Below are 24,336 nucleotides of genomic sequence, written 5' to 3'. Positions count from 1 at the left end.
AATGAAAGGTTAAAGCATGAAATAATCATTTTCAATTTAAATTTCTGCATCAATTTTAAGAAAAGGAAATTTTATCTCAAATTTCCAAGATACTTCATCACTATTAAAAATGTGATTCTATTTCACCTAAATTGAGATAATTGAGATAATTATTGAGATAATCCTTTTTTCTTAAGTTTCCTTCTTAGTCATCCAGACTTTAAATATTTTCTTGCTCGCTCTTTTCACTTCCTATCCATTCACTTGCTAGCTCTATTTATTCTCTCACATCCATTCCCTCTTCCCACTACTGGATCAACCACCTACCTTGGGTCAGACCCTCACCACTTCTTGCCTTTACAGTTGAAATAACCAAGTTGGTCTTGCATTCTCCAGTATCTCCTATCTAATTCATACTTCACACTGTATTCCAATTAAAACCTCCTAAATTATTTCTATGTGCAAAATCAGTTGCCACTACAATTTGCCAGATAAAATATAAATTCTTTATCCTAGCTCTCAAGCATTCCACATTCTGGCTCCAACCCCCTAGTTTTCCTTTCAGCTTCACTATCCTTCACATTACGACCCTGCATATTTTATGTTCCAGCCTAATGGAACTCACCCTTCCCTCTGCTTTCTCCAGTGTGTCCACTTCCATTCCCCAGCTGTAGCTGCAATGAACTCCCCCTTACTTCCTCTCTATCTGTTGTAGGTAGTCTCTGGAATATGGGCTCAAGGTCCACCTCTTTTACTTACTACTGAGACAGCTAGGTGGTATAGTGGATAAAGTCTTGGGCTATGAGTTAGGAAGACCTGGGTTCAGATCCAGCCTCAGTCACTTATGAGCTATGTAACTTTGGGCAAGACTCTTAGACAAGTGCTTTTTAGTCTTATCTGACTCACTTTCCTCCATGGATAGCATAGTAACCTTTTCAGCCTGGGCAGCTAGGTGGTGCAGTGGAAAGAGCACCAGTGCAGGAGTCAGGAGGACCTGAGTTTAAATTTCACCTCAGACACTTGACACTCACTAGCTGTGTGACCTTGGGCAAATCACTTAACCCCAATTGCCTCATCCTGGATCATCTCCAGTCATCCTGATGAATATCTGGTCACTGGATTCAGATGACTTTGGAGGAGAAGTGAGGCTGGTGACCTGCACAGCCCTCCCTCACTCAAAACAAAGTCAAGTGCAAGTCATGTCATTATTTCTCTGATGGCATTGTCTTCAACAACGAAGGATGAACATACACTATAAAACTAACCTATTCAGCCTATTATAGGTACTTAATAAATGTTTGTTCCCTTCCAGCCTGTTACTACTATTGTAACTTTAGACAAGTTACTTAACTTCCCTTAATTTTACAGGAAATTGGATCAGATGATCTCTAAGATCCTTTAAAGGTCTTATGATCTTCCAGGAAATCTTATTTTCCCAACTGAAAATTATTTTTCCTCTTCAATTTCTAATATTATTTCATCCAAATTTCTCCTTTGCCCCTAACACATTCTGTCTGATATCATAATTATTTGGGTACATGTCTTACTTACCACCAAATTCTAAGCTCCTTGAAACCAAGGACTGTAACTGAATATAAAAGAGCTCTCTCAAGTCAAGTCAACAAGTATTTATTAAGCACCTGCTATATGCCAGGCATCATACTAAGTGCTGGGGATACAAAAAAAATGAAAGACAGTCCTTGAGCTCAAGGAACTCACAATCTGATGGGAGAGACAAGTAACCACATATGTACAAACGAGGTTTATATAGGAAATAATTAATGAAGGGAAGGCATTCTGGAATTAAGAAAGGTTGGGAAAAGTTTTCCTGGTGACGATAGCATCATAATTGGTACGTGAAGGAAGCTGGGAAAGATAGTAGATTGAGATGAAGAGAGTGAGTCTTCCAGGCATGGGAAGGTGCATGAGTTGGAAGATGGAATTTTTTTTGGAAGTTGGAGTATCTTGCAGTCATATTAATAACTTATTTAGTTAAAATATATGGGTAAATTGTATGATAAGACTATAAACTACATTTTAACAAGGGCAGCAGGAAGATCATCAATACAATTTAGATAGATGTGAATCTACTAATCTACTAAAACTCACATACAAACTGTTCCCATGATATTTGACAGTCATTTTTCATTTGTCCATGTATCTAACTTAAAATCAAAGAACTATTTTTTTTTGCATAATAGGTTTGTTTGTTTGTTTTAAATAAAACCATGTTTCCTGTAAGAAAGCTGTAATCCTACAGACCAATTGAATTCATGGAGACATAATCTATAGTTGGTTTGTTCAACTAATTGATCAATCAATAAACATTTATTGAACAACTACTATGAGCCAGGTACTGTGCTAAGCACTTCATGTGAACAACGTAATTAATTTAACTCTTATGTATGTGGAAACATATTTAAAATCTCAATTTGAGCTTCTCAAGGAAGAATGGGATGGCAGCTTGGTCATTTGACAGTTTTTGAATATTAACCCAAACTGTATTTTTATATATTATGATTTCCTTGTCAAAAATTCCTATAAATGTCACTTTAAATTGTCTTAAGTCAGAGTCATGGTGGAAGGTATGGTGGGGAAAGTATGCTATTTTGAACATTTCTCTCTCCAGGTGATAAATGTCTTCAATATAGATCAATGCTAAATTAAATATAATTGTTTCTAAAAGACTAGACTAAAAATGCAGAGTACAATATTGGTTTTAATATTCTTTTTCTTCAACATGTCAGTCAATTAGCATTTATCAAGAGCATATTATGTGCCAGTCTCCAGACTAAACACCAGGAATACTCTATTGGAAGAAATGACATGCAAACAACTATGTTCAAAATACTTTCAAGATAAATTGGAGTTTCAGAAAGAAGGCATTGAGACTAAGAAGGACTAGGAAAGGCTTCTTGCAAAAGGTAGAACTATAGCTGAGACTTGAAGGAAGCCAGGAGACAGATGAGGAGGAGAGCATTCCATGCATGGAAAACATCCAGTGAAAATAATCAGGGAGTGGAACAAGAATGCCAGTGTCAGTGGATTGTAAAATACATGGAGGGAATAATATCTAAGAAGACCGAAAAGGTAATAAAGGGATTTAAACACCAGACAAAAAAATTTTATATTTGAATCTAGAGGTAACAAAGACTCACCAAAAGTTTTTGAATAAAGAGGTGATATAATCAGACCAGTGATTTAGAAGGATCTGAGTGGAGGGGAGAGTGAAATGCACATGAGCAGTCCATCCAGCAGGCACTTGCTTAGGGTAGGGAATGATGACCTGTACCAGAGTGGTGGAAGTACCAGAGGAGAGAAGGTGGCATACGCAAGAAATATTATGAAGGTAGAATCAATAGTACTTGGCAACAAATTGGATAGCAGGGTATGTTGGAAGCAGCTCAAACCATCTTGCAAGAGTTATTGTTAATTTTTGGGTTTGTGCATGAACATTTATACCTCAGAAGTTGAAAATGCTACAAACAGGTCTTGCTATATGGCTTTTTTGATTATTTAGACTTTAAGAAGATTAAACTTAAAAATGTTCCATGCATATATTTGGTGGGGGGAGGGAAGAGTCAACAATTAAATATATGCCCCTGTACCCAAAGCTTTTTTATACGTCTGCTAAAAGTAGGGAACTACTTCGTTTACAATTTAAAATTTTCCTTGAATTCTATGACTGCTAGACTTATACATGGTTATTGTCATGACTCCAGTTAGCCTCTTCTTTGAAACTGTTCAGTGCTATGCTGTGAAATGGGCATTTTTAGTAAGTAGGCTATTTATTTTTTAAAACTCTGCTCATTAAAGGCATTAAGAAAACAACTTCCCTTGTTCTTAAAACCTAAGCCAAATTAAGTGAGGAAATAGCATCTATTACTTCTGAGATTTAGGGGAAAAAATCTTCCATACCATGAACTCTATATTCTTAATAAAATGTCTTTTCTATATAAATCAATGTTTCATGACGGCAATCCAACCACTGATAAATAGCGACAAAAACTCTGAGATTGTGAATCTGCAAGAATAACAAAAGAAGCCAAAATTGTAGGTTTATTCTTTGATAGACTACAAAGTTTTAAATAAAAGACTGAAACAATTAGTTTCTTTCCCATTCTAATTATCTGTGTTTCCATGATTTTTATTAGAAAAAAAATTAGAGTTGTGATCATAAGTATTATAAGGAAGTTCCATCTTTGTGAACTTTGACATCTGGAAAGAAGAGATAACTGTCCTGAGAAATTAATGAAGATCCTAAAACTCTTAAGTACAGAAAACTGAATCAAGTCCTGAGAGAGATTTAGACACTTCCTAGACCCTGCCCTCATGAACCTCTTAGCTTTGGGGGATAGATATATACACAAAAACAGTAATATCAATTAATACCTAATTGTCCAAAAGCGGTGTAAACAAAATGCTGGGTGAGTTTACAGGAAATGAGGTGGGGATATCATTACTACTTGGGGAAATCAGAGAAGGCCTCACAGAGGAGGTGGCATTAGAAATGAATCTTAAAGGACAGGTGAGATTTCAGAGGCAGGGGTTGGGAGTAAGATAGGGCTGGCGACGAACAGCAGTCCAGGTGTAGGCAGTAGCAAGAAATTCATATAGGTAGAAAGCATCGCTAGAAGCTGAGCAGAGAGGACATCATATCATATTGTTCTTTTTTTAGTGAAGATCTACTACTGACAAATATCATGATGAAATATTATGAAAACTGTGAGCTAAACTCTAATTCTTAATTATATTAATGTAAATTATTTGAAAAGCATTTGAGTAAAGAATAAATCTTTAAAAATATATGTATTTACAGTAAAAGTAAAACAAAATATAAGTACATCACAGATAATGTGCTTGTTTCTTTTTTAAAATAAATCTATTATTTATTTTTAACATTCTTTTTTAAATGTTGAGTTCCAAATTCTCCCTCCTATTTCCTCCTTGTCCTCTCCTAGTGAGAAGACAAGTGATGTGATATCAGTTATACGTGTGAAATTATGTAAAACATATTTCCATATTAACCATGTTACAAAAGTAGAAAAGGAAGAAAAATAAAGAAAGTGAAAAAGATTATGCTTCAGTCTGCGCTCAGAGTTCATCAGTTCTTTCTCTGGAGGTGGATAGCATTTTTTCATCATAAATCCTTCAGAATTCTGTTGGATCGCTGTATTAATGAGAATAGCTAAGTCTTTCACAGCTGATCATTGTTAATATGCCTTGATCTTGACCTGCAGTACGCTGAAATATTTATATCCTACCATTCCAGAAACAACTTGACTGTTTTCTTCTCCTCCCGTGTTTGCCCAGTTAGCTCTATGGGCCTCACTGAGTCATAGCCTGTAAACATTTCTGCAAGGAATCACACACCCACAAGGAAGAACCAGAAAGTAAAAAATGGTAGCATTGTAAACCACGAGAACAAGTAAACATATCATTTTAGGTTTGGGGTAGTCCAAGATGGGCAACATTGGGTGTAGTAAACATTTATCCTGAACCTTAGAAGATTAAATTTTAAACTGATAGAAAAGCTATGGGTTCAAGAGGAATAGGAGTCATTCCACAATGGCATTCTGATTATATAATCATGAATGATTCCAGTGGAGAAGAAAATAGGATTCATGTGGCTGTGTAAGAGCTCTTTAATGATCTCAGATTCAAAAAGTTCATGTAGAAAACACAGAAACAATGGTGACTAATCAAGGAAAAATTAAAAAGCATAGCTTGGGCCCATTTTGTGAAAGGGAAGCCAAAGGTGTAGAATGATCTGACACTTATACGGAAAACAAGCTCCATTTCTTGCTCCAAATATAACTTAATAAATCTTTTTTTGTTGTTGTCTTTACAAGTCTCAGCTCATCCTTATCTTGTCAACAAAATAGAGAAATGTGGGTTACATGATAATATGTTTAGGTGGATTGAAAACTGATTGAACATTATTCAGTGTCAATTAATTAACATTTCAGGTTGAAGGGATATCTCTACTGATGTAATACAGAACCCTGTTTTATTCAACACTTGTATTGATGATGTGAATGAAGATATAGATGGCATTTTTATCATATGGAAACATAACATAAAGTTGAAAGAGATATCTAGTATTATTGGATGCTAGAATAAGTCTGTTCAGATTGGTTTAGGAATTTGGTAACACCCTGTGGGGCTTGGATAAAGCCAACGAGCTAGTTGGAATCAGAGATTCAAGTGAACAGCAGCCAGGCAAGGATATTCCAGCCAAACCCCTGAAAAGAAACTGCTTGAGGGGGAGATTTCAGGGAGAGAAGAATTCCTCAACTTCAGCCTTGTCCTACTTTCCTTGGCTATAAAAGGACCTTGTGAGCTTGGATTTGAGCCTTCCAGTTTTCCTATCTGTGTCCCATCAGCATCTCCAAAACAACTAATGGTAATGTTTACATTGAGAGCCAAGAATAAACTAGATTCAATGAGGGAGGCTTCACAAAGATTTGTGTCCATCAAAAAAGCTACACCACACCTGAGAGGGATGTCTTGAAGACTCCAGGAAAAGGACTTTCAGGAGCTGTGAGTCAGCCTTCTGCCCTATGTGCTTTCTAAGCCTGAGGCCACTTTTTCTAGGACTGTGTCTATACTCATGGGAGAGTGTCACCGGCTTTTCAGTATATACTTAATACTAATTGTTTTTACTATACCACTTTAGTAAATTTCCCTTTCTAAAGGCCAATTAAGTCTGGCTTGCTGTTGAATACTAACCAACAGTCATGGCAGAAAGCACATTGATCATTTGAATGTTAACCCTTAACCACTCAGTGTCATCCTTATAACCTTGAGGGGATCTAGTAGCCATTCGCTGGGGATCTGATTCATCGGTAGAAAGGGAATTTGGGACAGTATCTCCACAGACCTAGATAATTTCTCCTGTTTATATGGGTCTGTAAGTTTTAGCAAGGGTTTCCCCATAACAGTTCTATGAGGTAATAATATACTCTGAGGTAAGTAATAAAAGTATTGTCTCCATTTTGTTTCAAAGACTGACTTTCAATGCCATGAAAATCTGGGTTCAAGTCTGGGCTCTGATGCATGATGAATATGTAACTGCACAAGTCACTTAATCTCTTGTTCAGTGCTCTAGGTCAAAGTGCCAAACACACATGTGTCTAATAGGTAGTTTTCTAAGTCAATATACAACCCTCAGTGTTTCTTAAATATAGTCTAGTGGTTCCTGTTTCTATTTGAGTTTGACACTATTTAGGCAGTTAGGCGTCACAAAAGAGTACCAGGCCTAGAGTCAGGAAAACTCATCTTCATGAGTTCAAATGTGGTTGTAGACACTTACTAGCTGTGTGACCCTGGGCAAGTCACTTAGCCCTGTTTGCCTCAGTGTAGTAAGAGGAGCTGGAGAAGGAACTGGCAAACCATTCTAGTATCTTGTAGCAGTAAGCACCCCAGCATACACAGGAGAGCCTGCTACAAGGTTCTGAGATCTGCTTTTCTAAAAGGAAAGCAACTTTTGAGGGGTCAACAATCACTTTAATCAAACATATACCAACAGAGAAAAAACAAGCTGGATCAACAGACAGGGCTTCCAACTGTCTGACCATAGGCAATATATACATCATTACCCAACAGAGAAGCACCAACATCTGGGTTTTCAAAGGTGAGGGGGTAATAGAGTTTCATCTATCACATGAGGCTTCTTCCAAAAACTAAGCCCCCAAAGCAAAGCTCCCCTCAGAGTGTTTGTGTGTGTATATATATTTACATATTTTTATACATACATATATACTCTTTTCAGAGCCAGAGGGCATAACCCCTCATGGCCCAGTACCTCATTAGCAATTAGCAAAAGGTGTGGGCCTTCATAGGAAACAAACCTCCCCCAATCAAGCTTCCCTCAATAGCCTTACCTGAAGCCTATCAATGGGTGGTGGGGGGGGGGGGGAAATTTTTAACTCCATTACATCTCTTTGCCAATCAAACCCCCTATGGGGTCATGAAGAGTTGTCATGACTAAATGACTGAACAACATAGCTAAAACATAATGCCTTCTAACATACCTGATTAGTGGTCACCCAGTCTTTGTTTGAAGACTTAGAGTCAAGGGAAACATCTTAGGGGCATCTCATTCCAATTCTTTGGATAGTTCTAAATGCTAGGAAATTTCTAACATCAAATCCAAATCTCAGCTGCTCTCCTTCAACACATATTGAATGAGAAGTTCAAATCATACCAATGAAAACATAGATGCTGAATAGTTATTCAGTTCTTAAAGAGAACTTGACTATTGAAGGATTAATTTGAAGCTTTTAACCCTCATCAATGAATAACCATAATGGTTCTCCCAGGTGAAATTACATATAATTTTAGGAATTCTTGAGATAAAGTAGCATCATAAAAATGAAATATGGGGTTATAAGATATTTGTACATTGGTTAAATTCCCTAGAGTCTGGATGCAGAAGGAATTGAAGAGATTGAATAGATCAATAAATACCATACTCTTTTTTTATCTTCTAAAAAAATATATCCACATATATGCACACACATGTATATATGTGTATATATATGTGTTAGAGCTCATTTTATATCAGCATTGAAGAGTTCTGCAGATAAGACATAGACCATTGGAAGTTATTTCTAGCAAATATGAAAACATATGTTAACATTTTATGACATGTGAAGTATGACCTTTGTTTAATGTCTCCCCCACACTGCCATAATAAAGCCAAAATAGTGTGCCCCAGAGGAAAAGTCACTGAAAGGACTTTTCTTTCTCCCTCTTTTCTAATAAGAGAATTGTTTCATTTTAAATACTAGTAACTTGGGGAAATGAGTTCTAGCTAAACTAACTTTAACTTTGGCAAAAGAATAAAACCAAAAACAAACACAGGTAGGATGTGATTTTTTGCAGCCATTGAGAGGCAAGCATTCTCCATATTCATTGCACACTCTTAAAAAAATGTAAAATAATGAACTATAAAAGCCATGGTTTCTTGTAAATGAAAGTTAATGCAAATAGGCACCAACTAGGCAGCCAGGTGGCATAGTAAAATGGAATGGTAGGCCAAGAGTTAGGAAGACCTGAGTTCAAATCCAGTTTTAACTCTTTATCAGCTGTGTGATACTGGGCAAATCAATTAACCACTGTCTACCTCCACATGTATAAAATGTATAAAAATATAAAAATGTATAAAATGTATAAAAATGCATAAAATGGGAATAATATGAAAACCTACCACCCAGAGTTATTGTGAAGATAATGAGATTTTAAAAGCACTTTGTAAACATTAAAGCTCTGTATAAATGCCAACTATTATTATTAAATGATATAAACGTAATTATATGCTGCTATACAGAAGGACATGTGCATCACTAGAATACATATCAGTGCAGTAGCAATATTTTCTTCTTAAAATTAACTATCCTGAGGATCTTCTCAGGATACAACCAGAATCAAAACTGAAAAATAAAGCATTCTGATAAACTCCTTTTATGAGACAAATGTAATCCTAATGCCTAAACCTGGGAAGGATAGAGCAAAGAAGGAATACAGCAGATCAATATCATTAATGAATATTTTAAATAAAATTCTTTCAGACTACAGAAATCACTTATTATGGCCAAACTAGATTTATACCAAGAATGAAAGGATAGTTCAACATTAGGAAATCAATCAATATAATCATATTAAAAGCAAAAATGTCCAAAACCACATGAACATTTCAATAGATTCAGAAAAAGCCTTTGACAAAAAAAAATTCACTTATGCTAAAAAAATCCTACATACATAAAAGGACATACATAAAAGGAAATTTTAAATATAATAAAAGGTATCTATCTAAAACTAAAAGCAAGCATCATATGCAATGGGGATATTCTAGAAGCTTTCCCAATAAATATAGGAGTAAACAATGATACCACTATCCCACTGTTATTTGATATAGATCTAGAAATGCCATCAACATCAAAAACCCAGAAAGATATTAAAGGAAGCCATTAAAATAGACGAAAGAGACAAAACTCTCCATGTTTGCTTATGACATGGTGTATTACTTAGAAAATCCTAGGAAATCATCAAAGAAACTATTTGAGACAAGAGCTTTACCAAAGTTGCAAGTTACAAAATAAATTTCCAATCTCCTTGATTTCGCATTGCTTTTGAAGTACTAAAGAAAAAACTATCATAGTAATAGTAATGTAACATATGTGTTATATCCAAAGAGAGATTCATATTTAACTGTACTAAGAAATAAAAATCAATGAGCATAAATTGATTAGATTTTCATCCTCAAGAAAATTTTTTCAAGCACAGCTTCCTGCCTGTGAACCTTCCTTTCCTTTTCTATAGAAGAACAGGTAGATTAGCTTATCCTTGAGGTCCCTTCCAATTGTCAATTTCTAATAATACCTTTTAATTAATAATATATATGGAACTTGAGTTCTAAATTAGTGAAAGAGGGAGAGAGAGAAAGAAAGAGAGAGAGAGGATCATACATATTTCTAATAAATCCATGGCCACCTTGATAGATCTTTGAACTCATTTATGTGACTACTACCTCCACTGGAACATGTCACAATCCAAGTATTTTTTAAAATCACTCTTTAGACTTCCATGCCTTCCTATGAATTCTCCACATAAAGAACATTCAATGTGGAGGGTCTCCTCATGAAATTTTATGGAATCCAGCAGAGTATGGGGTATATTCATTAGTTATCCTTCAATCATTCTATATGCTCAACTTGCCTTGTTTTCTAGTCATATATCTCTTTGATGGCATTTTTTTCTTTACTTGTCCAACATTTCACTGTCAATATGTCTGAGCCAGCCCTGCATACCATGTACCCCTCTACTGCCCATTGGTTGCCTTATAACCAAACTTTTTAATAGCATTTTAATTTTTTCCAATTACATGTAAAGACAATTTTTAACATTCATTTTTTTTTCAATTTTGAGTTTCAAATTTTCTCTACCCCTCTCTCACCACCCCCCTCCCTAAAGACAGTAAGTGGTTTGATACTGGTTATACATGTGTAATCATGTAAAACACATTTCCATACTCATCATATTGCAAAAGAAGAAACCGACCAAAAGGGAAAAAACACAAAAATAAATAAAATTAAATAGCATACTTCAATCTTCATTCAGACTCTATCAGTTTTGTCTCTGGATATAGATAGAATTTTCCATCATTAGTCCTATGGAATTGTTTTGGATCATTGTATTGCTGAAAAAAGCTAAGTCATTCATAGTTGGTCATCACACAATGTTGCTATTACAGTGTACAATTGTCTGCTCACTTCATTTTTCTTCAGTTCATGTAAGTCTTTTCAGGATATAACCAAGGAACTTGCCAATGTTCAAAAAGATGCGCCTTTTTTTTCCAGAGAGAAGTTTGGGATCATTAAAATCACCACTAATTTCCTAAAGGCAATCCAGTCTGCTTTATTCTTTCTGCTTGATTCTGGCCACATCTCATTCTCTATTCATTGAATTGGTATAAGATATCTGCAATAATAAACCTGCCCCATGCATCCTCCATCCCACTAAATATTATAGTCTCAAAAATAAGTATCATTCAACTATTGATTTTTCCTGAGGAGATAATTATGCTGAGATTAATTGATTATAGATTCCTTTAGAAGTTTCTGCAAAGTTCTGGCCTTTTGTGTAGTGAACACAATGTCATTCACAAACAGGAACATCTTGAAGACTATTAAGGTTTCCTCTTTCTTTTGGACTCTGCACTTGTCCCCATCTATGATGTTATTCTGCACCTTTTAGAGGGCCAGGAGCATATATGCCTTTTCCTCTGAAATTCATCAGGATGCCTATGCTTTGCATAAAGTGGACATTCTCTTAATATTAGCATGCTGAAGATTGACTGTTGGCTAAGATTTCTGCATCTGATGGACCCTGCAAAAAGAGTAAACACTTAACTATAATCAATAAGCTGATATGCATTATGTCTGGTAGAGATATGATTGGGAAGTCTATTTAGATTTGATTTCTCAGTCAAGATGTGACAAATGGCAGCCATGAGAGTACTTTAGTATGAATCTATATGAGATCATGGATAGGGATAAAATACTGAGCATTTTTGGCAGATTGAATCAGATTTCTCCTCCCCTTCTTTGTTTGATCTGGGTGCCAGACGTGTGAAAATCAAAGGGGAGATTTTGGTATAGACTCAGTCCACTTTTCCTTCAGTAACTAGACAATGGTTCAATGAATATTTAATACTTGCTCCCCCACCCTTTTCTTTTCAAGTCAGAACACTTTATATGTGTGCCTCTGAAGCTGGATGCACAACTGGGGCTGAGATAAGCAGTTTTTGTAGCACACAGGTATGCAAACACACTAACCAATCAATCAAACAAGCATTTGTAACATATTGTGATTTATCCATAATGGACACATTTGGTGTAACTGGTGGTATATTTTTCACATTAGCTGTTTCTTAGGATTAGGAAACCAGCATAAATCTTTTCTCATCCCTCCCTGGGTGTATTTTGTCTAGTGCCAAGCAGAGCTCAGATTAACATATGCTTACTCAGGATTAAAGATGATTTTTTTCAACTGTACTGGTAACAGTGAAAGAGAATCAGAACAGTTCAATGGCTTTGTCCCTGCTGTTTTTGTTAGTGCCAACAACAGAATCTAAACCTCTATTCACTATCTCCAAAAAAAAAAAAATAGTTCCACTTTCCAGTAGCCTCCTATTACAGCCTTTCAAAGTACCAACAGAAACATTTCAAAAGACTTAACTTTGTTAACTTTTTCTCTTTACTCACTGCAGTGCTGCATATGGCTGCCCCATGGCAAAGAAGAGAAAAACCGAAGAGCCAACCTTAGGTGTCCCAGTCAACAAAAGGAAATCCCTGTTAATGAAGCCTCGTCACTATAGCCCCAGCGTGGAATGCAAAGAGGAAAATGATGACCAAAGTGAGACAGAAGATGATTGCCTCTTGGAGACAAATGGCCATCCCATTGCAGGTAGCAAAGAAGATAGGCTCAAGCTACAAATCCTCAGGCACTAGTAGAGGGTTAGCCAAAAGGCTGTGGAGTGGATACTTAAGAATTGTGAATGGCATTTATTCCAAAATCGGTTTCCAAAGATAAAGGACTGTGTTATTTCTCCTTCCCAAGACAGATAAAAGAAAAAGTGGCTGGGTCTCTCTTTCTGTGCCCCAGAAATGATGTGTGTTTCTTGATAGGAGCTATCAAAACAAAAAGCCAAAGCCAAGTTCAAAAGTATTTTCATATGGTATTACTCAGAAGGAAATGCTCCTTTCCCTCCTTTCAACTTGCAATACATTGGTACTTGGAATATTTATTGAAAACAAGTTTGAGTAGGAACCTGAGGACATATGAAGGAGAGTAGTTCTGGTCCTTACAGTCTTCTCCTCAGTAATCAAATTATTTATTGCAGATGATTTAACTAAAATCCATTTGTGTAAGGCAAGAAAGTGCCGGTTTTGTTGTCACAGGATCCAAATTTGAGGCCTTGCTCTGGCAAACAAAACCTATGTGACCATAGGCAGGTCATTTGCTCTTTCTATGTGTTAGTTTCCTCATCTGTAAAATAAGAGTTGGACTGGATTGGCCTGGATTAAATAAGAGGACTGAAACACTTCAGTGTGACTATGAGATCAATTTCCATTCTCTTCCCTGGGTGCAAATTCTCTTTTTAACTCTTGTTATTCATCATTTTTTTTATAGTTTAGTAAGTCTAATTCTCTCTAGTGCCAAAGTTTCTCCCAGGAGTAAGTTACATTCTTAGGAAAGTGTGTTCATTTGTTCATTCAGGCTATTTATTATACCACTTACCATTTTGTGTATTAGCATTAAATTAAGGAACATGGAAAAATGGAATTCAATATTCCATTCTAATGACTGCAAGAAATAGTCACGAACTTATCAGGAAAATTCAGAGTGCTGAAACTATCAAATGAACAAAAAAATAAAAACCTGTACTTAAACGAATCCATGACTTCATCAGGATGGTACCTCCTCCACTGTTATCAGACCACAATCTTTCCATGTCTTGTCATCCTGTATGATTTCTATCTGTGTTTTCTGATCAGTCCTCCATAAAATACCCATCTGATTTGTGGGAAACTCCCTGTGATTATGTAGGAGAGATCAAAGTAGCACTTAATCTGCCCATTGATTGTTTTCCATTCTTACCACATGACTGACCCAACTCATCTGATCATAGATGCCTTCACTTCTTTTATTCCATTTTTTGTGCCAAAGTCAAAGTAGAGAATATATACTACCTCCTATTTATTCCCATTGTCCATCTTTCCTAGGAGCTACATGTGATATTGATTCTTCTAAAATTGTATTATTTCAGGATTCAGAGGCATGTGTAAACACCAAAAGATGGTTGGTGCTAAAGATAGTGGATTTTGTGTCCATGGAGGATTTGAGATAAGTGAGAGCACTTTGCATTTTCCTAAATATGATCTAGCCAGGTCTTCTCTTTTCTCAGCCCAGTTCATTGCTTATGTGTACTCTCTCATTTTATCTAAACTCATGTGCACAAATACATATACACAATATTTTAACTGTCAACAGGCTGCCTATTCAGCTTTATATCTTGGGCTGGGAATAATCTGTCTTCTATATTTTTTTTCCAATTAGGATGATTAGACAAATTTCTTTTGCACTGCCCTGCATTGCTTAAAAGGCTTTGTAATGTTTAATATCTGAATTAGGCTACATAAAACCTAATATCTGATAAATTAAAAAATGAAACAAGGAAGGGAAAAGGATGTGAAAAAGCAATTGTGAAGTGCCAACTCTGTGCCAGGCATTATGCTAAGCGCTTTTCAGATATTATCACATTTGATCCTGACAACAAACCTATGAAGGAGGTGTCATAATTATCCCAATTTTATAGTTGAGGAACTGAGGTAGACAGAAATTAAGTGTCTTGCCCAAGGTCACACAACTAGTGTCTGAGGTCAGATGGCTTTGGTCTTCCTGACTCCAGGCCCTGCATGAAAATGTAATACTATACTATAAAGAATATAGAACAATATTTCTGAATGCAGTATATTTTTATACAAATATGCCTAAATGAGTTTTTAGTTTTGAAAAATAAATAGCAATGTTTGTTATTACCTAGATTATAAGTAGTTCTTTCCTAGTATAAGTAATAGTAATAACAATGATGATAATCATTAATAGGCAAAATAACAACTAGTGATAAAATAAACTAAATGGAGAAAAGTACGTTACAAGTTTGGGGCCAGAGTCAGATTTTTACTCCTGATTCTTTCACTCTGAAAATGGTTTAAAACTTTCCATTGAAATTCAAACACTGTAAGTCCCTGACTTCTAATTTGGCATTTTCAAAGAATGTTTGTATGTTTTCCATACATGTGTTTATGCTAAGATAGAAAGCTAGTCTCCATAGAGATCCCTCTCCATAGCACTTAATATAGCTGATACTTGAAGTCTTTCCCATCTCAGTGCACCTATGCAGCTGGAGGGGGCCGGGGCTTACCTGTTAGCTCACGTAAGCTATAGTCAGTCTACTCATGTTAACTTGAAGCACAAGATGAGACTTAATGAGCTCTTCATCACTTTCACAAAAACCTCATTCTTTCCCTAAACACCTTTGGAACTTGGAAAAAAAGATCAGCAGGCTTTTTCATGAGCACTTAACTCCCAAAATAGATTCAGCTAGTTTAGCCATTGATGGCCATGACTGGTTTTGTTTTTTTTTCATTTAAACCTGACCTAAGAACAAATTGGAGAAGAGAGAAATTTACTTGCTTTAGACTCAATTAAGTGGACATTAAATAACTATTTAGGTGTTTTCTTCCCCCCCTCCCCCCTTTTAAACAGCATTACAGGACTGGCAGACAAGGGGAAAGCTATAGATATAATAAATCTGGATTTTAACTAGGCACTTCGCAAAGTTTCTCATGTTATCCTTGTTGACAATATGGAGACATAGGGTTAGATGACAATATGCTTAGATGTAATTTGTTTAATTAATGGATCCAAAGAACAGTCATGAATTACGATGTCTGCTTGGAAGGAGGTCTCTAGTTGAGAGCCCACAGGGATCTGTCCTTAATTCTGTGCTGTCCAACATTTTTTATCAATGTCTTGAATAATACCATAGAAGACAAACCTATAGAATTTTCTGAAGATAGGAAGCTGAAACAACTCTCTCCAAGAATTTTTAGGGTTTTCATATGGAAATTAGGTTTGGTTCTGCTTAGCTCTCAAGGTCAGAACTAAAACAAATAGATGAAATTTAGCCTTGACGTCAAGAAAAACTTCCTAAAGATTGGCTTTGTTCAGAGGTGGACTGGGTTACTCTTTCACTGGAGGTCGGTTAGTCAATAAGCATTTATTAATAATGTACCATGTCCCAGGCACAATGTTAAGCCCTGAGGATACAGAGAAAGGTAAAAGATAGTCCCTGCCTTCAAGGAACTCACATTCTAAGTGGGAGACAATGTGCAAACTATATACAAACAAGTTACATGCAAGATAAATAGGAAATAATAAACAAAGGGAAGGCACTAAAATTTAGAGAGAGTAGGAAAAGCTACCTGTAGAAGGTGGGATGTCAGATGTGTGCTAAGCTAGACATATAACTACATAGTCTTTGAGATCCCTTCCAACCCTTCACTTCTGTGATTTTGTGTAATAGATATGGTTTAAGCTCATTCAGGCAACTTAATTCATTAATTTCAATTATCTATACACTCTAAATAAAACATTGTAGAATATAAACTTAAAGTAGCTATAATGAGGGAAAATACATATGTGTTTGTCCTTTGTTGCTGAAGAAGACCATGCCAGCAGAAAAATAATGACATGACTTGCACTTGAGTTTGAATGAGGGAGGGCTGTGTAGGTCACCAACCTCATTTCTCCTCCAAAGCCATCTGAATCCAGTGACCAGATATACATTCATCAGGATGACTGGAGGTGACCCAGGATGTAGTAACTGGGGTTAAGTGACTTGACCAAGGTCACACAGCTAGTGAGGGTCAATTGTCTGAGGTGAGATTCGAACTCAGGTCCTCCTGACTCCTGCTCTATCCACTGCACCACCTAGCTGCCCCTTGGGAAAATACATGAAATAATAGGAAAAGCATGAAAGGGGAATAGTTAACTAACCATGACTTCTTCCTTCCAACATTATTTTCCCTGCCTTCTCAAACCCTTAGTAATTGCTACCCTTCCCCCAGTATTTTTCTCTTCACTGGGGACAAATTAATTTCAGAAATTAGGCTGAGCAAATTTCTGTTCTATGCAATCATTGGACAGAGTTTCTAAGTGGCAGGCCCTAGGTGGCTCCATACCCTATGTAAAAGTGTAAAAAACTAAAAATCATCCACCTACTAATGCCTGACTGCCCACTGGAAGAAGTTTCCTCTCTAACCTTGTTTGCCTAATTATGTCTCTAGCTTGATATTCCAGTTGTTTAGCACTTGTGAATGAAGCCAAGAAAATTAGCTTAAACTTTATGAGGTCTTAGCACTGTCCTATGGGTACATGCTACATACTTTTGTAACCCAGTCAGCTGTCTTGTCCTTCTGCGTTATTGATCACATGAGAAGGTGGGTTAAAGAGCAGTAGCATGGCACAGTAAGATTAACATTGAATTTAGAGTCTGAGAACCTAGTTTCAAATCCTAGCTACCTTTGTGACCTTAGTCAAATCATTTGACCTATCTAGGTCTCAGTTTCCTCATCTGTAAAATGAGGCAGTTGGATTTAGTGACCTCCAAGTCTCCCTACCAGCTATGATCCTATGAATCATAGGATTCAAGACCATGATCTGCTGGTTCAGCACTTTGAGTGGTACATAGATTCTGGTAAGTCATTAAGGCTGTTTTTTGTTACTCTAAAATAATTCCCTAAGGTAGCATGTCTTAAATCTGATATACATTTGTTCTGTGAACCTGGATAATTCACTTCACCTTTCAGTGCCCCCAAGCAACTCTGTAAGACTCCAACTTCCAAAGTAAGTGTCAATCTGCATTAGTGGAGGGAATTCCTATATCAGTGAAATCCAAAAACCAAACTAAAAAAAGCAATTTCCTAGCCCAGTGGCCTAGGAAGTTAATAGACATCTAAAAGCAAAATCATTTAATGTGAAAGAGGTTTTAAAGAACATCTAGCCCAACATCTTCACTTTACTGATGAAGAAATGTCTAAGTGGTTAAGTGACTGATTTGATCAAGGTCATACAACTTTGAAATGGTTTTAGTCAGGACTTGATCCTAGGCCTGCCAATTCCTAGTATATCATACATTTTTCATGTATTTTCAGGAATGGGTCAAGACTTTCAGGGAATGTTCTGCTTAATAACTATTCTGATTATTTGTATTTCTATTTGGTGCGTTTGGGCTTCCTTTTTTTCCTTCTTTCTTTCCTCCTTCTTTCTTTCTTTTAGTACTTCCCAGCAATGGATACAGAACTCGACATATTTTTAAAAATTGGGCAGCAAATTACCTGCTTATTATAGATAATGGAAACCATCCAAGAAACTTGATTCCTAGACATTTCAGAATAAAGACCCTCCAATAAAGTCAATAACTGCTCCAAGTTCTACTCATCACTAATAAAGGGGTTTTTTTGTTCGCCACACAAAAATTACTTTCTCTACCATATCCACCACTTTCCATTCCATGCCAATAAAGATTTTTTTTTCAGCAAATACTAAATACAAGGCATTGGGGGTTTAAAAAAAAAGCATAAGAATGGGAGCTAGATCAAAATTATAGAGGGTTTCAGAAGCTCCCTATACGAATGTCAAGTCAGTACCTTTTCTGAAATATACTTTCGAGTTGATCTCAGGAGTACTGTGATCTTATATAACTATGTTCTCAACAAAAGCAGGGTTTCCTTTTTTCAGTTTGACATACATCTTCATTTGTAAATAACTTCTTCTTAGCATTAGCATGAGAAAATTTCTATTAAAATTTAGCTTGGAATAGTGTTTTTTTATCTTTTTTGTTATTATATCTAGAAGGAAAGAAATGTGTGCATGTCACATTAATACTTTTAAAAGTGTTCAGTAAGAAACAAATACACTTATTCTAGCCTGTTGCTAATGCTGTAGGATCTATTTCCACTGAAAGCAGGGAAGAAAAAACCCATGAACTTTACAAATCCATGGCTGTGCCTTATGCCATTGTGGAAGCTCACGGACCTAACTTCATTGTCACCAGGAGCTGTATTTCTAAAGCCAACTCAACTTTTTTCATTCCAATTACAGGGAAGCGAAAGCCAGTAGGGAGTTTCTGGAAAGTTAGGTTGAGGTTTGTAGACTCCCTGTTTAGAAACCAGAGCATATAATGCACATAGGCACCTCTCACTGTATGAGTCCTATTTTCTGAAGAATAATTAATAAATATTTTCTTTTAACATATAACAAACAGTTGAACCAGACAATTATGTAAACTGGAAATGACCCAAAATGCTAACAGTTTGGCATCAGTAGAGTGAAATGCATTGTGGTGCACATGTGCATTTTTGTCACCCTCCCTCCCCAGTAATCTGCACTTAATAGGAATATTTGAAACTACGTAACTAAGCAACAGAGGTAATTGTTGCTTTCTAGAGCTTTTGTTCGGCACTCTAACATAGCCCAAATATGCATAATTAGGTATAATGTCTATAAATCATTATTGTACACATGTGGGTAGTTAAGTGAATTGAGAGAATAGTTCAATGAATTGAGCATATTCACTGAAAATGCTTTTTATTTGTTTTCTGTAGTTCATAATACTTTAAAATTATCATAACCCTTTACACTTTCTCTTAATAGCCAACGTGTTATTGAGAAAAACTTCATTTGCATTTTAGACTATGTTTAATTTATTATTTAAATCTGGAGTTCCTCTGATATGAATTCAGAAGAAGATAGGCCATCTTATCAAATATTACGTGCTTGTTTATCTAGCCTCTTTTCTAGGAAGTAAAATGTTAAATTTTTCAGTTTATGTTGAATAGATCCCAACAAAAGACTGCACCCTATAATCAGCATTATTAAAGGGGCTAGTGTTGTGACTAAATTCTTCCCTTCATCCAAAAATGCTTTTAGTTACTATGGCAATATTTACTTGATCCTGGCAGTCCAGTGTTGATTTAGAGAGGTAATTACCAGAAAGGAAGATGATGGAGATGTATTTTTGAGTGTCCTTGTCAGAGACAATGTTTATAAAAAATTAAATGAGACAAAAAAGGCATATTGTCTCCCAACATAGAAGCCCTTTCTATATCCCTCAGTACCCGGTGGCTCTTTCTTTCTTCCTCACAAAGATGTTTATTATCATAGAATGTACTTCACTTGGTGTCTTTATCAGTCCGTAAAGAGGGCAGAATATTTCATGTCTCCCTCCCCCAGCCCTGCCTTGGGAAGCACATAAATGGTTCTTTAATTTTTTGTGCAAGTGAATGTCAGAATGAAAATTGCTAGGCTGTGTGGTACATTTTACAGTCCCATACACTAGAAATCATAAGCTGTCCTACTGATGCATATGAGAATTTATATAGGCTCCATGGACTTATTCTGATGCAGAGATACACTATGAGGTTCTCTCAGACCCTAAGCTTATCTGATATGGAATGTGACTAAATGCAAAAGTTAGTTCTTAGCCTTATCACATCAATGTATTTTTGCCTCCATATTCTCCCACTACTTTATTGTTTTTACTACTACTACTACTACTACTACTACTACTACTACTACTACTACTACTACTACTACTACTGCCATTACTACTATTCACAGGAGCAGAGTCGCTTTCTTTTCAGGGCACTTATTTTAGGATCTCCTCAAAATATTCATTTTCCCATTTTTAATAATAATAGCTAGAGTTTATATAGCACTTGAGTTGCAAAGTCCTTTAGATACATTCTCTCATTTGGTCTTCACAACAGCTTTTTGAGGCAGATGCTATAACTATCACTATTCTTGCAATAAGGAAACTGAGGCTCAGAAAGTTTAAGTGGCTTGCCTAACGTGACATAATCAGGAAGTGTCTGGGGTTAGATTTGAACCAAGGTTTACCCCATTCCAAGCCCAGCATCTATCCAAATTACTCAAAATGGGGCATCTCCAAGCATGGTTGAACTCTTCTTGAATATGTAGGATATTAGCAGTAGAGAACTGCATAGCTTTCTTTGAGCTAGGGGCCACATTCTTATCTTGATACTCAACTTTAATAAACAGTTGTTGAATTTAATTGAATGTTAGAACTAAACCAAGGGAAGTATCTCCATGACTTTCAAAGATATAGACTCATATTTCTCAAGAACTGGGAGTAGGAGGAGGGAGTAGAATGGATAATAAGGTAAAAGGGACGTAATGGAGAAATCTCTCCCAAGCACTTCTGAGTTAAACACAAATCTTTATTAGTATTCTATGCCAAAGCAAGTTTTCTAGGTGCTATTTTCTTAAAATATCTGTTTACTGTTGTTATTCTTGGCTTGCCTTCCTCATAGAAGAAAGTCTTGTGAAGCCTACTGAAGGTGTTCTTCATTCCAGTGGAAAAGAAAGCTTCAGCTTAAACAAAGACAGTTACACCAGCTATCAAGACCTAGTGGTCAAATCTTTAATGCACTTGGGAAAATTAGAGCAAGATCCTTCCATACAAACACTAACTGAAAACCTAAATGACAGTGGCATTCAGTCATTAAAAACTGAAAGTGATGACGTTGATGACTGCTTCATGATTCAGTCAGCTGATTGCAAGGCCAAAATCAATGATTCTAACCTACAGTACTGCTCATCTGATGACAATGAAAGTCACTCTGAAATTGCAGAAAATGGTTGGGACAGTGGTTCCAACTTCTCGGAAGAAACTCCTGAAAAATCTCATGTGACCCAAACTTATATCATAAGTAATAATCAAAAGGAGCCCTTGGAAGTTCCAGAAATTAAAACTGAAGTGGAAAATTTTGTCCCCTGTGAAAAGGTGTGTGATTCTGAAATGGAGATGAGAGAATCACCAAATTCTCCCATGGAATCCTTGGGAAGTAGAGCTCAAAATCCACTCCTAGAGGGTGATGAAGATGACACTGAGTGCCTGTCTATAACAACAGAAGACTCAGTTGACCTGGATAAAACAAAAGGGCACTTGAGTTTGCTAGAACAGGCCATAGCTCTGCAGGCAGAGCAAGGTCATGTGCTTCATAGCACCTGCAAAGAACTGGACAGATTTCTATTGGAACACCTAGCAGGTGAAAGGAGGCACACCAAAGTTATTGACGTGGGTGGAAGACAAGCCTTTAACAGCAAACGTAAGACGCATTTTCATTTTTCTTATTTGAATAAAAGCTGGTTCATTTTGCTTTGGAAAAAAATGGCTAGAGGTTTTTCCTTAGGTAGATTTGAGTTATTTCTCCTAGTTTATTTAACCCATTTTAAAAATAAATTGTATCCCAAATGTAAAATTTTCTATTCTCTATTCTAATTCCTTTAATTTCTTATTCTCTGTCTCCTACTTGATCCCAGATGTTTAAAATATTGTGTATATTTATCAGTGTTTCACAGAAAATAAGAAACCTTATTTCTAGCTTTTCTAATTTCAAGTAGCATTCTAACTACATTTATTTTTAATATCATATATGGAGGCATACACAGATTCTGCAAGCAAATAAGGTACCCTAAAGTACTTAAAATAATGTAGTTTAGTATCATTAATATTCTGTTTTCAGATAACATGTATTCTCCCCCAAATTGAACCTAAGTAACATATGATTCCAGAGTTGAGTGTAATACCCACAAAAATGTATTTTGTAACCATTTTTTCATCTATATTCTTCTAATGACCATCTGTGGAGGGGGAGGAGGAAAGAAGTATTTGATCCTTTTTGCCCACCACATATCTTGATGCCTTGTTGAGAAGTCGGCAATTAATGTAATTGCAGATTTCCCAAATTCAATCTCACTTCAGAACTCAAAAACTATCTCTATTACTCTTGGGTCAACCCAGAGTTAGAGAAAGGTTATTTGCCCCAGTACTCATTCTCTAAGGGGATTTCTTACCCTCCTAGGATTAATACCCCCTTTCAGTATTAAAGAGATCACTTCTATGCTTCTGTAAGTAAGTCTACCATCTTTCCCTACCCAGAGCCCTACACCATTCTGGTATAATAAAGAAAGATTTGTTGGTGGATAGAGGATGTGCATATGAGAATGACTGAAGAGTGAAGCTGTGGACCCAAAAGACTAGCTATTATAGTTTAGAACCATTATTTCATTCTTTTGTATTTTCCAAGCTGTGAACCATAAGAAGAGAGTTTGGCAGAATTGCAGGTGAGTGATATAATGGTCTTAAATAACAAAACAGGAAATTCATTCTTCAGCACTTCCCACCAAGTCAAAAGGTTGGTGGCATAAGGTGGGGGGGCAAGATAATGATCCTAGGCTTACTTTACCATCTTCTAAGTCACACTGGGAGTGGAGGTAGCATGTGGGTAGAAGGTTAAGGGTTAAAGCTTGAGAACAGACGCATTTTATGTTTTGTTCCTGCACCGAGACTCACATGCCTGACTCTTGTAACTTCACAATGTTTTTCCATTACTTAATACTTACTCCATATTCCTGAAGTCAATTATTTCCAATGGAGCCTGAGATATTTCAATTCCAAGTGCCATGTTGGGGAGATGCTTGTTATATTTACTTATTTACACACAACTTTTCCACCTTATTTTAGTGCCATCATTGATGAACCAGCGAAATCTCTAGCTATGCTAACAACATATTATCTCACAATACACTATTGAAAATTTACTGATGTTCCAGTGTGAAAGGAGGAGCAACTTGTCAGCAACACATCCTGTACCATAGGGAATATGACCACTTTGGAAACCAGTAACAGAAGTCCATTATTGATTTATTTTGGATATTTGCTCTAAGGCTGAAGCTGAGCCAACTCAATAGCAAACTCATGGCCCTAATCTAAGCCTCCCTATTGGAAATCTTCAAGGTTAAAAAGCAAGTATTCTTAATATTGAATGTCCTAGGCAAATATCAGAGGCTTTCCAGACACCGTTCCTTCTCTCTGAATTGTTTCTATAAGTTAACACTCATGTAGTTGTCAGTTAATATTCCTCCCAAATACAGTAATTACTTGCCTTTCCCAAAGTGGATATTCCTTATTTATTAAAGGTTGATAAAATATATGTTCATTATACCAAGCCCCCAAAGAAAAACATTATCAGAATAAAACTATTCATATCCTCATCACCAAATCTTCTCTGAGTACCAACCGTTGCTGTTGATGAGATGTTTCAATTCTATATGATCCTTCATGACCCCATTTGTGATTTTCTTGGCAAAGACACTGCAGTGGTTTGTCATTTCCTTCTCCAGCTCATTTGAAAGATG

The 24,336-nt window shown here is 36.2% G+C and overlaps 1 protein-coding gene across 1 annotated transcript in view; it reads left to right on the top strand.

The window, feature by feature from the left end:
• ST18 (ST18 C2H2C-type zinc finger transcription factor) overlaps positions 1–24,336 on the top strand; it is a 153,099-nt gene that overhangs the window by 52,925 nt on the left and 75,838 nt on the right. Inside the window, exons 5-6 of the mRNA XM_072604580.1 lie at positions 12,755–12,951; positions 21,447–22,244. Of these exons, the coding sequence (XP_072460681.1) occupies positions 12,755–12,951; positions 21,447–22,244 (995 nt within the window). The remainder of the gene's footprint in view (positions 1–12,754; positions 12,952–21,446; positions 22,245–24,336) is intronic.

Source organism: Notamacropus eugenii, chromosome 4 (assembly GCF_028372415.1).
Source record: "Notamacropus eugenii isolate mMacEug1 chromosome 4, mMacEug1.pri_v2, whole genome shotgun sequence".
NCBI classification, from domain to species: domain Eukaryota; kingdom Metazoa; phylum Chordata; class Mammalia; order Diprotodontia; family Macropodidae; genus Notamacropus; species Notamacropus eugenii.
Note: the sequence above shows the minus strand (reverse complement) of the source record. Positions and strands in the feature narration are given on the sequence as shown.